Raw genomic sequence first — 18,224 nt, forward strand, 5'->3', positions numbered from 1 at the left:
CTAAAACATCAACGTGACCACTGTGTCGTGAGAGGCATTGTACAAGCTGGTCAACTAGTAGTACAAGTAACTGAAACATCAACGTGACCACTGTGTCGTGAGAGGCATTGTACAAGCTGGTCAACTAGTAGTACAAGTAACTGAAACATCAACGTGACCACTGTGTCGTGAGAGGCATTGTACAAGCTGGTCAACTAGTAGTACAAGTAACTGAAAGATCAAGGTGACCACTGTGTCGTGAGAGGCATTGTACAAGCTGGTCAACTAGTAGTACAAGTAACTGAAACATCAACGTGGCCACTGTGTCGTGAGAGGCATTGTACAAGCTGGTCAACTAGTAGTACAAGTAACTGAAACATCAACGTGGCCACTGTGTCGTGAGAGGCATTATACTAGCTGGTCAACTAGTAGTACAAGTAACTGAAACATCAACGTGACCACTGTGTCGTGAGAGGCATTGTACTAGCTGGTCAACTAGTAGTACAAGTAACTGAAACATCAACGTGACCACTGTGTCGTGAGAGGCATTGTACAAGCTGGTCAACTAGTAGTACAAGTAACTGAAACATCAACGTGACCACTGTGTCGTGAGAGGCATTGTACAAGCTGGTCAACTAGTAGTACAAGTAACTGAAACATCAACGTGACCACTGTGTCGTGAGAGGCATTGTACAAGCTGGTCAACTAGTAGTACAAGTAACTGAAACATCAACGTGACCACTGTGTCGTGAGAGGCATGACACAAGCTGGTCAACTAGTAGTACAAGTAACTGAAACATCAACGTGACCACTGTGTCGTGAGAGGCATGATACAAGCTGGTCAACTAGTAGTACAAGTAACTGAATTATCAACGTGACCACTGTGTCGTGAGAGGCATTGTACAAGCTGGTCAACTAGTAGTACAAGTAATTGAATTATCAACGTGACCACTGTGTCGTGAGAGGCATTATACTAGCTGGTCAACTAGTAGTACAAGTAACTGAAACATCAACGTGACCAGTGTGTCGTGAGAGGCATTGTACAAGCTGGTCAACTAGTAGTACAAGTAACTGAAACATCAACGTGACCACTGTGTCGTGAGAGGCATTGTACAAGCTGGTCAACTAGTAGTACAAGTAACTGAAACATCAACGTGACCACTGTGTCGTGAGAGGCATGATACAAGCTGGTCAACTAGTAGTACAAGTAACTGAAACATCAACGTGACCACTGTGTCGTGAGAGGCATGATACAAGCTGGTCAACTAGTAGTACAAGTAACTGAAACATCAACGTGACCACTGTGTCGTGAGAGGCATTGTACAAGCTGGTCAACTAGTAGTACAAGTAACTGAAACATCAACGTGACCACTGTGTCGTGAGAGGCATTGTACAAGCTGGTCAACTAGTAGTACAAGTAACTGAAACATCAACGTGACCACTGTGTCGTGAGAGGCATTATACTAGCTGGTCAACTAGTAGTACAAGTAACTGAAACATCAACGTGACCACTGTGTCGTGAGAGGCATTATACAAGCTGGTCAACTAGTAGTACAAGTAACTGAAACATCAACGTGACCACTGTGTCGTGAGAGGCATTGTACAAGCTGGTCAACTAGTAGTACAAGTAACTGAAACATCAACGTGACCACTGTGTCGTGAGAGGCATGATACAAGCTGGTCAACTAGTAGTACTCGTAACTGAAACATCAACGTGACCACTGTGTCGTGAGAGGCATTATACTAGCTGGTCAACTAGTAGTGCAAGTAACTGAAACATCAACGTGACCACCGTGTCGTGAGAGGCATTATACTAGCTGGTCAACTAGTAGTACAAGTAACTGAAACATCAACGTGACCACTGTGTCATGAGAGGCATTGTACAAGCTGGTCAACTAGTAGTACAAGTAACTGAAACATGAACGTGACCACTGTGTCGTGAGAGGCATTATACTAGCTGGTCAACTAGTAGTACAAGTAACTGAAACATCAACGTGACCACTGTGTCGTGAGAGGCATGATACAAGCTGGTCAACTAGTAGTACAAGTAACTGAAACATCAACGTGACCACTGTGTCGTGAGAGGCATTGTACAAGCTGGTCAACTAGTAGTACAAGTAACTGAAACATCAACGTGACCACTGTGTCGTGAGAGGCATTGTACAAGCTGGTCAACTAGTAGTACAAGTAACTGAAACATCAACGTGACCAGTGTGTCGTGAGAGGCATTATACACGTTTGTCAACAAGTAGTACAAGTAACTGAAACATCAACGTGACCACTGTGTCGTGAGAGGCATTATACTAGCTGGTCAACTAGTAGTACAAGTAACTGAAACATCAACGTGACCACTGTGTCGTGAGAGGCATTGTACAAGCTGGTCAACTAGTAGTACAAGTAACTGAAACATCAACGTGACCACTGTGTCGTGAGAGGCATTATACAAGCTGGTCAACTAGTAGTACAAGTAACTGAAACATCAACGTGACCACTGTGTCGTGAGAGGCATTATACAAGCTGGTCAACAAGTAGTACAAGTAACTGAAACATCAACGTGACCACTGTGTCGTGAGAGGTATTGTAAAAGCTGGTCAACTAGTAGTACAAGTAACTTAAACATCAACGTGACCACTGTGTCGTGAGAGGCATTGTACAAGCTGGTCAACTAGTAGTACAAGTAACTGAAACATGAACGTTACCACTGTGTCGTGAGAGGCATTATACAAGCTGGTTAACTAGTTGTACAAGTAACTGAAACATCAACGTGACCACTGTGTCGTGAGAGGTTGTAAAAGCTGGTCAACTAGTAGTACAAGTAACTGAAACATCAACGTGACCACTGTGTCGTGAGAGGCATTGTACAAGCTGGTCAACTAGTAGTACAAGTAACTGAAACATCAACGTGACCACTGTGTCGTGAGAGGCATTATACAAGCTGGTCAACTAGTAGTACAAGTAACTGAAACTTCAACGTGACCACTGTGTCGTGAGAGGCATTGTACAAGCTGGTCAACTAGTAGTACAAGTAACTGAAACATCAACGTGACCACTGTGTCGTGAGAGGCATTATACTAGCTGGTCAACTAGTAGTACAAGTAACTGAAACATCAACGTGACCACTGTGTCGTGAGAGGCATTGTACAAGCTGGTCAACTAGTAGTACAAGTAACTGAAACATCAACGTGACCACTGTGTCGTGAGAGGCATTGTACAAGCTGGTCAACTAGTGGTACAAGTAACTGAAACATCAACGTGACCACTGTGTCGTGAGAGGCATTATACTAGCTGGTCAACTAGTAGTACAAGTAACTGAAACATCAACGTGACCACTGTGACGTGAGAGGCATTGTACAAGCTGGTCAACTAGTAGTATAAGTAACTGAAACATCAACGTGACCACTGTGTCGTGAGAGGTATTATACTAGCTGGTCAACTAGTAGTACAAGTAACTAAAACATCAACGTGACCACTGTGTCGTGAGAGGTATTATACTAGCTGGTCAACTAGTGGTACAAGTAACTGAAACATCAACGTGACCACTGTGTCGTGAGAGGCATTGTACAAGCTGGTCAACTAGTAGTACAAGTAACTGAAACATCAAGGTGACCACTGTGTCGTGAGAGGCATTGTACAAGCTGGTCAACTAGTAGTACAAGTAACTGAAACATCAAGGTGACCACTGTGTCGTGAGAGGCATTATACAAGCTGGTCAACTAGTAGTACAAGTAACTAAAACATCAACGTGACCACTGTGTCGTGAGAGGCATTATACAAGCTGGTCAACTAGTAGTACAAGTAACTGAAACATCAAGGTGACCACTGTGTCGTGAGAGGCATTATACAAGCTGGTCAACTAGTAGTACAAGTAACTGAAACATCAAGGTGACCACTGTGTCGTGAGAGGCATTGTACAAGCTGGTCAACTAGTAGTACAAGTAACTGAAACATCAACGTGACCACTGTGTCGTGAGAGGTTGTACAAGCTGGTCAACTAGTAGTACAAGTAACTGAAACATCAACGTGACCACTGTGTCGTGAGAGGCATTGTACAAGCTGGTCAACTAGTAGTACAAGTAACTGAAACATCAACGTGACCACTGTGTCGTGAGAGGCATTGTACAAGCTGGTCAACTAGTAGTACAAGTAACTGAAACATCAACGTGACCACTGTGTCGTGAGAGGCATTATACAAGCTGGTCAACTAGTAGTACAAGTAACTGAAACACCAACGTGACCACTGTGTCGTGAGAGGCATGATACAAGCTGGTCAACTAGTAGTACAAGTAACTGAAACATCAACGTGACCACTGTGTCGTGAGAGGCATGATACAAGCTGGTCAACTAGTAGTACAAGTAACTGAAACATCAACGTGACCACTGTGTCGTGAGAGGCATTGTACAAGCTGGTCAACTAGTAGTACAAGTAACTGAAACATCAACGTGACCACTGTGTCGTGAGAGGTATTGTACAAGCTGGTCAACTAGTAGTACAAGTAACTGAAACATCAACGTGACCACTGTGTCGTGAGAGGCATTGTACAAGCTGGTCAACTAGTAGTACAAGTAACTGAAACATCAACGTGATCACTGTGTCGTGAGAGGCATTGTACAAGCTGGTCAACTAGTAGTACAAGTAACTGAAACATCAACGTGACCACTGTGTCGTGAGAGGCATTGTACAAGCTGGTCAACTAGTGGTACAAGTAACTGAAACATCAACGTGACCACTGTGTCGTGAGAGGCATTGTACAAGCTGGTCAACTAGTAGTACAAGTAACTGAAACATCAAGGTGACCACTGTGTCGTGAGAGGCATTATACTAGCTGGTCAACTAGTAGTACAAGTAACTGAAACATCAACGTGACCACTGTGTCGTGAGAGGCATGATACAAGCTGGTCAGCTAGTAGTACAAGTAACTGAAACATCAACGTGACCACTGTGTCGTGAGAGGCATTGTACAAGCTGGTCAACTAGTAGTACAAGTAACTGAAACATCAACGTGACCAGTGTGTCGTGAGAGGCATTGTACAAGCTGGTCAACTAGTAGTACAAGTAACTGAAACATCAACGTGACCACTGTGTCGTGAGAGGCATTGTACAAGCTGGTCAACTAGTAGTACAAGTAACTGAAACATCAACGTGACCACTGTGTCGTGAGAGGCATTGTACAAGCTGGTCAACTAGTAGTACAAGTAACTGAAACATCAACGTGACCACTGTGTCGTGAGAGGCATTGTACAAGCTGGTCAACTAGTAGTACAAGTAACTGAAACATCAACGTGACCACTGTGTCGTGAGAGGCATTGTAAAAGCTGGTCAACTAGTAGTACAAGTAACTGAAACATCAACGTGACCACTGTATCGTGAGAGGCATTGTACAAGCTGGTCAACTAGTAGTACAAGTAACTGAAACATGAACGTGACCACTGTGTCGTGAGAGGCATTATACAAGCTGGTCAACTAGTAGTACAAGTAACTGAAACATGAACGTGACCACTGTGTCGTGAGAGGCATGATACAAGCTGGTCAACTAGTAGTACAAGTAACTGAAACATGAACGTGACCACTGTGTCGTGAGAGGCATTGTACAAGCTGGTCAACTAGTAGTACAAGTAACTGAAACATCAACGTGACCACTGTGTCGTGAGAGGCATTATACAAGCTGGTCAACTAGTAGTACAAGTAACTGAAACATCAACGTGACCACTGTGTCGTGAGAAGTATTGTAAAAGCTGGTCAACTAGTAGTACAAGTAACTGAAACATCAACGTGACCACTGTATCGTGTGAGGCATTGTACAAGCTGGTCAACTAGTAGTACAAGTAACTGAAACATCAACGTGACCACTGTATCGTGAGAGGCATTATACAAGCTGGTCAACTAGTAGTACAAGTAACTGAAACATCAACGTGACCACTGTGTCGTGAGAGGCATTATACACGCTGGTCAACTAGTAGTACAAGTAACTGAAACATCAAGGTGACCACTGTGTCGTGAGAGGCATTGTACAAGCTGATCAACTAGTAGTACAAGTAACTGAAACATCAACGTGACCACTGTGTCGTGAGAGGCATTATACTAGCTGGTCAACTATTAGTACAAGTAACTGAAACATCAACGTGACCACTGTGTCGTGAGAGGCATTGTACAAGCTGGTCAACTAGTAGTACAAGTAACTGAAACATCAACGTGACCACTCTGTCGTGAGAGGCATTATACACGCTGGTCAACAAGTAGTACAAGTAACTGAAACTTCAACGTGACCACTGTGTCGTGAGAGGTTGTACAAGCTGGTCAACTAGTAGTACAAGTAACTGAAACATCAACGTGACCACTGTGTCGTGAGAGGTTGTACAAGCTGGTCAACTAGTAGTACAAGTAACTGAAACTTCAACGTGACCACTGTGTCGTGAGAGGTTGTACAAGCTGGTCAACTAATAGTACAAGTAACTGAAACTTCAACGTGACCACTGTGTCGTGAGAGGTTGTACAAGCTGGTCAACTAGTGGTACAAGTAACTGAAACATCAACGTGACCACTGTGTCGTGAGAGGCATTGTACAAGCTGGTCAACTATTAGTACAAGTAACTGAAACATCAACGTGACCACTGTGTCGTGAGAGGCATTATACTAGCTGGTCAACTAGTAGTACAAGTAACTGAAACATCAACGTGACCACTGTGTCGTGAGAGGCATTGTACAAGCTGGTCAACTAGTAGTACAAGTAACTGAAACATCAACGTGGCCACTGTGTCGTGAGAGGCATTGTACAAGCTGGTCAACTAGTAGTACAAGTAACTGAAACATCAACGTGACCACTGTGTCGTGAGAGGCATTGTACAAGCTGGTCAACTAGTAGTACAAGTAACTGAAACATCAACGTGACCACTGTGTCGTGAGAGGCATTATACAAGCTGGTCAACTAGTAGTACAAGTAACTGAAACATCAACGTGACCACTGTGTCGTGTGAGGCATTATACAAGCTGGTCAACTAGTAGTACAAGTAACTGAAACATCAACGTGACCACTGTGTCGTGTGAGGCATTATACAAGCTGGTCAACTAGTGGTACAAGTAACTGAAACATCAACGTGACCACTGTGTCGTGAGAGGCATTGTACAAGCTGGTCAACTAGTGATACAAGTAACTGAAACATCAACGTGACCACTGTGTCGTGAGAGGCATTATACAAGCTGGTCAACTAGTAGTATAAGTAACTGAAACATCAACGTGACCACTGTGTCGTGAGAGGCATTGTACAAGCTGGTCAACTAGTAGTACAAGTAACTGAAACATCAACGTGACCACTGTGTCGTGAGAGGCATTGTACAAGCTGGTCAACTAGTAGTACAAGTAACTGAAACATCAACGTGACCACTGTGTCGTGAGAGGCATTGTACAAGCTGGTCAACTAGTAGTACAAGTAACTGAAACATCAACGTGACCACTGTGTCGTGAGAGGCATTGTACAAGCTGGTCAACTAGTAGTACAAGTAACTGAAACATCAACGTGACCACTGTGTCGTGAGAGGCATTATACAAGCTGGTCAACTAGTAGTACAAGTAACTGAAACATCAACGTGACCAGTGTGTCGTGAGAGGCATTATACAAGCTGGTCAACTAGTAGTACAAGTAGCTGAAACATCAACGTGACCACTGTGTCGTGAGAGGCATGATACAAGCTGGTCAACTAGTAGTACAAGTAACTGAAATATCAACGTGACCACTGTGTCGTGAGAGGCATTGTACAAGCTGGTCAACTAGTAGTACAAGTAACTGAAACATCAACGTGACCACTGTGTCGTGAGAGGCATTATACTAGCTGGTCAACTAGTAGTGCAAGTAACTGAAACATCAACGTGACCACTGTGTCGTGAGAGGCATTGTACAAGCTGGTCAACTAGTAGTACAAGTAACTGAAACATCAACGTGACCACTGTGTCGTGAGAGGCATTATACAAGCTGGTCAACTAGTAGTACAAGTAACTGAAACATCAACGTGACCACTGTGTCGTGAGAGGCATTATACTAGCTGGTCAACTAGTAGTACAAGTAACTGAAACATCAACGTGACCACTGTGTCGTGAGAGGCATTGTACAAGCTGGTCAACTAGTAGTACAAGTAACTGAAACATCAACGTGACCACTGTGTCGTGAGAGGCATGATACAAGCTGGTCAACTAGTAGTACAAGTAACTGAGACATCAACGTGACCACTGTGTCGTGAGAGGCATTTTACAAGCTGGTCAACTAGTAGTACAAGTAACTGAAACATCAACGTGACCACTGTGTCGTGAGAGGCATTGTACAAGCTGGTCAACTAGTAGTACAAGTAACTGAAACACCAACGTGACCACTGTGTCGTGAGAGGCATTGTACAAGCTGGTCAACTAGTAGTACAAGTAACTGAAACATCAAGGTGACCACTGTGTCGTGAGAGGCATTATACAAGCTGGTCAACTAGTAGTACAAGTAACTGAAACATCAACGTGACCACTGTGTCGTGAGAGGCATTGTACAAGCTGGTCAACTAGTAGTACAAGTAACTGAAACATCAAGGTGACCACTGTGTCGTGAGAGGCATTGTACAAGCTGGTCAACTAGTAGTACAAGTAACTGAAACATCAACGTGACCACTGTGTCGTGAGAGGCATTGTACAAGCTGGTCAACTAGTAGTACAAGTAACTGAAACATCAACGTGACCACTGTGTCGTGAGAGGCATTGTACAAGCTGGTCAACTAGTAGTACAAGTAACTGAAACATCAACGTGACCACTGTGTCGTGAGAGGCATTGTACAAGCTGGTCAACTAGTAGTACAAGTAACTGAAACATCAAGGTGACCACTGTGTCGTGAGAGGCATTATACAAGCTGGTCAACTAGTAGTACAAGTAACTGAAACTTCAACGTGACCACTGTGTCGTGAGGGGCATTATACAAGCTGGTCAACTAGTAGTACAAGTAACTGAAACTTCAACGTGACCACTGTGTCGTGAGAGGCATTGTACAAGCTGGTCAACTAGTAGTACAAGTAACTGAAACATCAACGTGACCACTGTGTCGTGAGAGGCATTGTACAAGCTGGTCAACTAGTAGTACAAGTTACTAAAACATCAACGTGATCTCTGTGTAGAGAAAGGTATTAATAGCTGGTCAACGAATAATGCATTTATGAGTGAAACATAAATATAACCATAGTGTAATGAATCGTTACTAGCTGCTAAAACACAAAGAAACCACTGTATAGTGTTACAAGCTGTGATGGTCAACTAACAAATACAGGTCACTGAAACATAAAATGGCCAATCATACATCTGAATTCATTTGAAATGAACAACAAAAAAGCAAAATTTAATAATTAATTGAATTATTTTTTCCTGTCTTTTATTTCACATATTTCAGAATGTAGTTGTCAGCACATACATGTAATACCCGTTCAAAAGCTTTACTTCAAAAAGTATATGTCACAATGAATCCAAATTCCATTTTCAAATGCGAAGCGAGTGTTAAAATTGAAGTGGTTTCATTTAAACAGCCAACAGAACTACTGTCTCATCAATTTAGAGCTAAACTCATTTCCTTCGGTAAAATGAACATGTGCACTTTCTGTTTCGCCATAGCAAACTTATATCTTTTTAATATTTTACTTCCCAACCTGAGGCTGATCCTTCGATTTTGGTGGTGGAACTTTGGCTCCCATTTCCTCCAGCCATGCCTTGAAGAAAGCTAGGCCAGGGTCATTAAGAATATCTGGGTTCGCACGGCAAGCCTGCACAAACACCTGCAGTTCCTGGATTTGTCCCTTCGGCAACCCACTCATCTTTACTTACTGAAAATAGCATGCAAAGAGCAATTCTGTTTACATGTGCTATACTGTGATTGAAATGTCTTGTATTAATGAATTTAGAGTATTACTTAAGTCCAAAGTAAATGTAAGGATGATAGTGTCGGATTCGGATAGTTTTCATGTGCCAAGATTTTAAAGATCTACACATTGACAGTTAAAAAGTCAAAGTCCTTTGGTATGTTTGTACTTAATGATAACGAAAGCATGACATAAATACAAGTTCATACTGTAATTAAAAGCAAAAGTGGCAAGTAAACGCACGTTTTTCAGCGGCAGGAAAATTCTAGAGCAAGGTTGTCTGCTTATGTCATGGATGAAAACAATTTACTCTCCAATAAATTTTATTGAAATAGAAAGATTTAATAAAATAATACAGTTTGGAAAATCATAATTTTGCTTTAAATATAACTGTTTATTTTGAATATAGTTCTTATTTTGACCGTCAAGTATTTTTGATTAATTACCAAAGTACGTAAGCGGTATAACTTTCAAGATGGCAGCGCCCATGAAGAAAATGTCAAAGTTCAGGAACTGTATTTACTGGAAATGTACGGGTTTGATTAAAATGTTACCTTCATTTTTAACAATTTATATCTTAGATTCAAAACATGGACGAAATTTTGTTAATCATTTGAACGAGTAACAAGAAGTCTCATTGTAATTTTATGGCCAACTTATCATTCAGACGCTTATTCAATTGTGAGCAAAAATAAAGATAGACGCTTTTTGATACATTGTATAAATTGAATTAACTTTAACTGGTTAATTGACGGCTTACTGGTCTAGTGGTCACTCTTGACTGTCAATCCAGGGTCACAGGTTAGATTCCCAGCCGCACCACAAAAAATACTAATCATCTTCCAGGAGGGACGATAAATGGGGGTCCAGTGTGGCAGTGCTATATACTGGTGCATGTTTATTTTAAGAACCCGGGTAGCTCTAACCAGGGTTACATTCTGCATACATGCCATATCCCCCGGCGGGGAAAAAAATCCCCCGGAATTTCTACCCATCCCCTGGTCCCCCGCCGGGGGATCCATATCCCCTGGATTTTTTTTTTCCAAAACTTGCTTAAGGTTGACAGTGGAAAGCATCAATAATATTATGAGTGTGAAATTCCATGAAGGACCATGATGACTAAGTCCAAAAATTATTGTAATTTGAATGTATTTATTCTTATATTATAAATGCAGATATTGCGCAAATTTTCCTTGCGTAAAAATCCCCTGGTGTAATATCAAAATCCCCTGGAATTCAGACCAAAATCCCCTGGGAAGCCTCTCAGAAATATGGCATGTATGATTCTGTCAGTGCACTATTATGCTCCGAAAATCTAATATGACTAACAATCTTATCATGGCACTCGCCGAATGGACCTTGCTTGCCCTGAACTCAAACAATACTAATCTGTGTTTTCATTTAAATTGCCACTGTTTTTATTACAGCTCAGGGTACTGTTTCCTTTACTCTGTTTAAGAGATATTTTGGACAGCCCATTGTTCAAACCCACCCACACTTAATAGGCCAGGATGAGGTCACACCAGGAATAAACAAACAAGAATATCAGCAGCGAAGGACATCCCTCATCAGCAATGTAGTGGAAAAGACTGCTGAAAGTATTAGAAATCATATAATGATTTTTCCCTCAGCCTCGAAAGTGTACATGACTTATGATATTCCATATCCATTTAGACAGAATACAGAGTTTTTGTACTTGTCAGGATTCCAAGAACCAGACAGTGTGTTAGTTCTGCAAACAACTGAGAATGGGTACAAATCAGTGTTGTTTGTGCCGAAAAGGGACCCAGATAGGGAACTATGGGATGGACCAAGATCAGGGGACACAGGCGCTGTGTCATTGACAGGGGTATCAGAAGCACACAATAGTGATGACTTAGAAAAGTACCTCCACAACTACTGTAAAACACACTGTGATTATCTAGTATGGTACAGTATGACCAAACCTGTTCACCTGAATTTCCATAAGTCTGTGATAAGTGAATTTTTGAAGCAGGAAGGTCGGAAGTCTATACAAAATCCAATTCAACTGTTACATCAAATGAGACTTGTTAAGTCTCAAGCTGAAATAAAACTTATGAAGAAAACTTGCCAAATTGCTTCAGAAGCGTTTGTGGATGTGATGAGATGTTCACATGCAAATGTAAGTGCAGTAGTGCTGACTGTCAACAAACTATTTTTGACTTCTTTTGTAACACTAAAAGTCTTTAGTATGTGAGTTTAGTTGATGATAAAACATGTACATTTCAAACCTAAGATAGATTGCAATTTAGATATGAAGAATAAGATTGTGATTAAATTATTTAAATGAGTCCCTTATTAAATAATTATGAAGCAACATAATATTAAAATGGAATTTTAACATATATTGTTATTAAAGTAATTGATCATAAAAGTGTTCTTCAGATATCTGAGTCCACCCTGTATGCTAAGATGGACTATGAGTGTCGAGTAAGAGGGGCCGAAATCCTGGCCTACCCCCCAGTGGTTGCAGGTTTTTGTTCAATTTCTTTTTGAGAATTTATTTAATTCAAAATTGACCGCCTAACATGTAGCTCATACATGTAGGTCTCAATATTCACCAGGCTTAAGAGCATATGACAAAATACTGTAAAAGCATGAAAACATTTGATCATTTAGTGTAAGAAATAGAATTATAATTTTAACTTCAAATTCAAATATAAGTAAACCTAGAGAAGTATTTCCGAGCCAAACTAATTTTTTTAAAATATCTGTTTTAACAACCAGGAATAAAAGATCTGAAAAAAATGATATTACGATATACAAGTTGACAACATTGCCCAATTGTCTCTTAATTATGTTGAATGGATATATTTTAAGTATCAACACAAGTTTTTAGCTCGACTATTTCGAAGAATAGGTGGGCAATACTACTCGCCCCAGCGTCGGCGTCCGGTTAAAGTTTTAGGGCAAGTTGGGATTTTCACTTATAAGTCCAATACCCTACATTCAATTGACTTAATACTTCACGCAGTTGTTCAGGGCCATCACATGATGAGGTTAGATAACTCCATATTATTCTTTACACAGATTATGGCCCCTGATTGACTAAGGTTAAAGTTTTAGGGCAGGTTAAAGTTTTAGGGCAAGTTGGGATTTTCACTTAAAACTCCAATACCATTCATTCAATTAACTAAATACTTCACACAGATGTTCAGAGCCATCACATAAAGAGGTTAGATAACTCCATATTATCTTTTATACAAATTATGGCCCCTGATTGACTATGGAACTTAGGTTAAAATTTTAGGGCAGGTTGGGATATTGTTTAATAACTTCTATGCCCTTCATTCAATTGACTTAATACTTTACACAATTGTTCAGGACCATCACCCAATGAGGTTGCATAACTCCATATCCTTAATACAGGTTATGGCCCCTGATTGACTAAGATTAAAGTTTTAGGCAAGTAAAAGTTAAGGGCAAGTTGGGATTTTAAAAAAACAACTTCTATTCAAAATTATTTACGACCATCTTACAACAAGAAACATTACTCCGTTTTAAGCCTAAATACAAATTATGGCCCTTGAATTTTTTTATTACTATTTTTTTTCCATTGAAAGGCATATTTGTATATTCTTAACCACATTTTCATAATGGGAAATCAAGTTATTTGAATGACTTGCGTCATTGTTTCGGCGGGCTGGTGGGAGGGCAGCATCAAAGTCACCTTATGTATCAAATAATTTTAGTTAAGTTTGACATAAAGAGACCAAACTTTGTATTATTACATCGTTATTGCATTCTAAGTCAAAGCGGCGTAGTCGAGCGCGCTGTCTTACGACGGCTCTTGTTAAAGTATAAAACTATGTTTTACCCAATTTTTAAAATTAAATTTATCCCACCTAAATTTCACTCCAGGTGGTGAGAGAGCAAACATCATCCATTACATCAACAACAACAACCTGGTAGGGGCGGGGGAGCTAGTGTTGATGGATGCCGGGTGTGAGTACCATGGCTACACCAGTGACATCACTCGCACTTGGCCTGTCTCAGGTTTGTAAGTTTATGTTATATGTTTTCTTTAAAGAGAAAAATGAATACCTTTTGCTTTAAGGAAATATTTTTTAATTTGGTATTTTTTTATTTTCAAAATGTATTAATGCCAGCCTTGAGTAACTCTGGCTGAGCTCTTGAACAACACATTATTTACTCAGTTCATGTATTCAGGAAAGTTTACACCAGCCCAGAGACGGCTTTATCTGGCACTATTAGACATCCAAGAAGCCCTTGTGACCTCGTGCCGTCCCGGAGTCACCCTTGCGGAACTGTACCAAGCCATGATGCAGCTGCTTGCCGTGCGAATCATTCTACTTGACCTTGTACCTTCTTCAACTATGGCCAAAGATGAGCTTAAGATGAAAAAGGTTTGTAGAGTTGTAAAGATTTATACATTCATGTATATGTGTAAGATTATGCTGGAAAAAACAATTTGCTGAAATCAGTGTGGACAATCTTAAAGAGCCTACAATGTTATGTTAGTTTATAAATATGAATGGAACTGAAGGTGTTTGATCCATTACTCTATTCAGGTCTGTTAAATGCATAACCATGTGGTATAGATAATAGATACAGATTTACCGCTTAACATGGTGGCCTCAGCCGAGAGCCAATCTCTCATTGGGTGTTTCGCTCCTTATCTCGGTACACTCTCTAGATGGCGGGGCAGATAGTGGTGATCAGTAACTACCTTGTATATGTTGGCTTTCAATTTGGTTCAATGCTTCGTAGTCAGGGCCAACTACGCACTCTCTCTGCAGCTCCCCCTTGAGCGTTGTGGGCAGTCTTTCTGACTTTTCCCTTGATGCCCATTTTCATGATACGAGTTTTCACTCTTGTTATAATCATGTATTTTAAAACCGTTGCCTATCATAAATAACATTAAAGTATAAATTCCTTACCTCCACAGATTCTATGTGAGTTGTGCCCTCATGATGTCGGTCACTACCTGGGAATGGACGTCCATGACACACCCTCTGTCAGCAAGAACCGGCCACTGGAACCAGGCATGGTCATCACTATAGAGCCAGGTCAGAATTTATCTTTGAACTACTAGTAATTGTTTACAAACATGTCATCATATGTATCTGTTAGCATGAATCACTTTGGATTGGAATTTTACACGTGCTTTCATGAGACATCACAAATAATAGTGGTCTTTTTCAAGAATTGAACCAGAGAATATTTGTGATGTCTTCATCAAATGTTCAAAAGATCAAGTCTTTTTTGTTTTCATATGTACATGTATGTAATCATGCTGTGGTTCTGTGATCTCTTCGTATTATGGATTATTTTGTTCAGCGTCCTCCTCTGTGTCACATTTTCCTTACCTTTCAATTACTCTTTAACAGTGTCTAGTCTCAAACCTTCCAACTTGGTTTTCACATTGGTAACGGTCATTAGATGACGCCTTTTGATTTGAGGTCAATAGGTCAAATTACAAGGTCATGGTTAAACTCGAATTCTGCAAAATTTGATATGTCACCGGTTTGTTATACCCATCATTATAGTTAAACAAATTGTTGAACCAGTTTTAATGTAAAAGAAGCAATATTTTGTAATACCATTTTACAATATAACGGCCACTTTATGCCCATATACAGTGTTTCATAACAATTGGATAACAAATACTTAAAGCAACTGTGCACCAATGATCAATTTGCAAGAAAAAAAGAAAATTGTCGAAAACTGTCATAAACTTGGTATTAATGTGTTTAATGCATTGAAACTTACTAACTGAAGTACCACATAGTTCACAAGTTTAGAAGTTATTTCGTATTTTTCCATTATTTTTTTTTACTGGGTATGTCTACCTAGTAGAATTCATTCCTTATGCGTGATTGTCGGTATTATCACATGATATTACCGAGTTAGTTGTATAGCTTAATTATGTCACCCTATTAGAGAAAGCCGTCATAGCACAGTGGATATGACGCTGGAATGCAATTTTGGCGACACGGGTTCGAACCCGGTCTCCGACACATTTTTTTTTTTACATTTTGTTACTTTTATTTACAATTATGATATCAAAGCATATCTCATTCTATTAAATAATTGTCCTGAGATTAGTTACAGAAAAAAACTTTTTTTGGTGCCAATCTGGTGTACAGTCCCTTTAAGTAATTGTCTGCTGAAGACATATATTTTAATTTTTTAAAGTATAAGCAGTACAGCTCTAGAGTTACTGAAGATGATCAAACTTGGCATGACAATTAAAAATATTTAAGTAACCGTCCGCACAAGACTTAATTAAACCTACTATATCATAAAAGGGGCATTACTCTGGTTATATTGAGGCAATGAATCCCTTTATCTAACTTGACCAATACATTTATGATTATAACAAAAAACACTGTCTTCACCATGATTGGATAAAAAATACTTCAGTAATTGTCAGCACAAGACATAAACCTACCTTTATTGAAGTAATAGGGACACAACTCTGGAGTTACTGAGGACATTCACCCTACCTTCAAACTTGGCCTAGACATTATGCCCACAAATATTACTTTTCAGGCGACACAAAAATTACTCTCAACCTATCTAGTTCTTCCAACTTTCAACAGAACTATTTTTCTAGGAATTATTCAATGTAGAGTCAAAACTTGAATCAAACTTAACCATAATACTGTATTTTGCAGGTCTGTACATCAAGTCCACAAACACCATGGTACCTGAGGAGTACCGCGGTATAGGGATCCGTATTGAGGACAACGTTCTTATCACCGAGGGTGATCCCATAGTTCTGACAGCAGATTGTCCTAAACATCCCGACCACATTGAGGCCATCATGGCACAGAGATGATTGTTCAACTTCTGTGGCATCAATAATGAATGGTCTCAAGTCTGAGTTTAGACTCAAGACTCAATATTGAATAGCTTCATTTCATTGAAACTCTCCTTCTGGCAGAGCATTGATGGTGTACTATACAACTTTTTGAATGTTTTGTTAAAGAAATGGAATAAAGATGATTTATTTGTTCCTTCATAAAAATGCTTTTCTGAGTCTCGTTCTAGACTCAGACTTGAGACTGTTTGTAATCGTGGCCCCAGGGACTTTGAAGCTTTTAAACATTATGTTTTTGCATAGCAAATGAACATGGAAAAGAACATTGTAGTTTGGTTTGGGGACATCTTAATATAAAGGCATGTATCATACGATCATTTTATGAAATTATTTTTTCCTGAGTAATTATTTCTTTTTAAAAAATAAGACCTATATTGATCAGTTCAGGCATAGTTTATATGATTTTAAGTAAATCTTCAAATTTGATTTGTGATACACACTAAATATTTCCACTGAGTCTTGATCTTACGATATTCTGTCTTATGCATAATTAAGATTGCCCCTTTGATTTAGCCATATTTACAGTTTAAACACTAACTTGCATTGATGATTTCATTAAATGCAGACAAGTACATTTGTGGGTAAACTTTGCAGCGGCGAGAACCTCATTATTAAAGTTTTACATGAACTTTTAAATTGCCAACTTATTTCTTAAATCAAAAGTTTTGGTGCTGAATGTAAGTATTTTGTGCATAGCTAATTACAGAACTTGTAAAACTGCATTGTTGTTATGAAAATGGGCCATATGTTCAGAACTGTGTTCAAGATAAGTGCGTGATTAAAGACATCGTTGTAAACTTTTAATCTTGAAACATTTGATAATTCTCTTACATACAGCTGGAACATTTGTCTCAAATCTGGTTAGAAATACAGCAGATTACAACTGTATCCATTACACTTCAAGAGGAGTAACAATTTGAATGTTAACAACGATGATGTTCATAAAGAATCGGCCCATTGTTTTAAAAATATAAGAGCTTAAAGATACAAGTATAATTCATTATTGGGTTATTCTACATTGTATAACTGATATTTTGTTATCCTAATAAACAATTATTCAACAGAATTTCTTTACGAAAAACAGTATTTTTTATACAAGTTGTTTACCATTGTAATGAATAGCTTTATTAAAAAATATGAAGTGTTCCTTCTTTCTTCTTCTGATATAAATTTTGCGCACATTTTGATAATAATAATTTACATTATGATTATAGAGCAAGAATTGTTACTCTGGCTATAAAATAATGGTTTAGTTATGCTTTGTGTATATTCAAAATGGTTGACATTCGCTGATGGTGCTTGTGATTGTAATTTTTCTACTCCCTAATTATAATCAGTTTATTGCAATATATTAAAGTTTGCGCACACTAAATGCTTTAAAGATTTGATAACTGGTTATTCCTGTATTTCAATGTAACATAAACTATACATCCCTGGAAATCATATAATACTACAAACGTAAGTCTACCATCCAAACTCTCCCTGTCTGGTATGGCCAGAGGTTCACA

At 39.4% G+C, this 18,224-nt stretch overlaps 1 protein-coding gene across 1 annotated transcript; it reads left to right on the forward strand.

Moving 5' to 3' along the window:
- Positions 1-10,317: 10,317 nt before the first annotated feature.
- On the forward strand, positions 10,318-17,862 carry LOC128228108 (xaa-Pro aminopeptidase 3-like). The gene is made up of 7 exons (XM_052939215.1): positions 10,318-10,378; positions 11,276-11,991; positions 12,255-12,342; positions 13,731-13,865; positions 14,040-14,236; positions 14,779-14,899; positions 16,511-17,862. Exons 1-7 carry the CDS (start codon positions 10,324-10,326, stop codon positions 16,672-16,674), a joined length of 1,476 nt encoding a protein of 491 aa, XP_052795175.1. The 5' UTR covers positions 10,318-10,323; the 3' UTR covers positions 16,675-17,862.
- Positions 17,863-18,224: the final 362 nt, after the last annotated feature.

Source organism: Mya arenaria, chromosome 3 (assembly GCF_026914265.1).
Source record: "Mya arenaria isolate MELC-2E11 chromosome 3, ASM2691426v1".
Taxonomy (NCBI): domain Eukaryota; kingdom Metazoa; phylum Mollusca; class Bivalvia; order Myida; family Myidae; genus Mya; species Mya arenaria.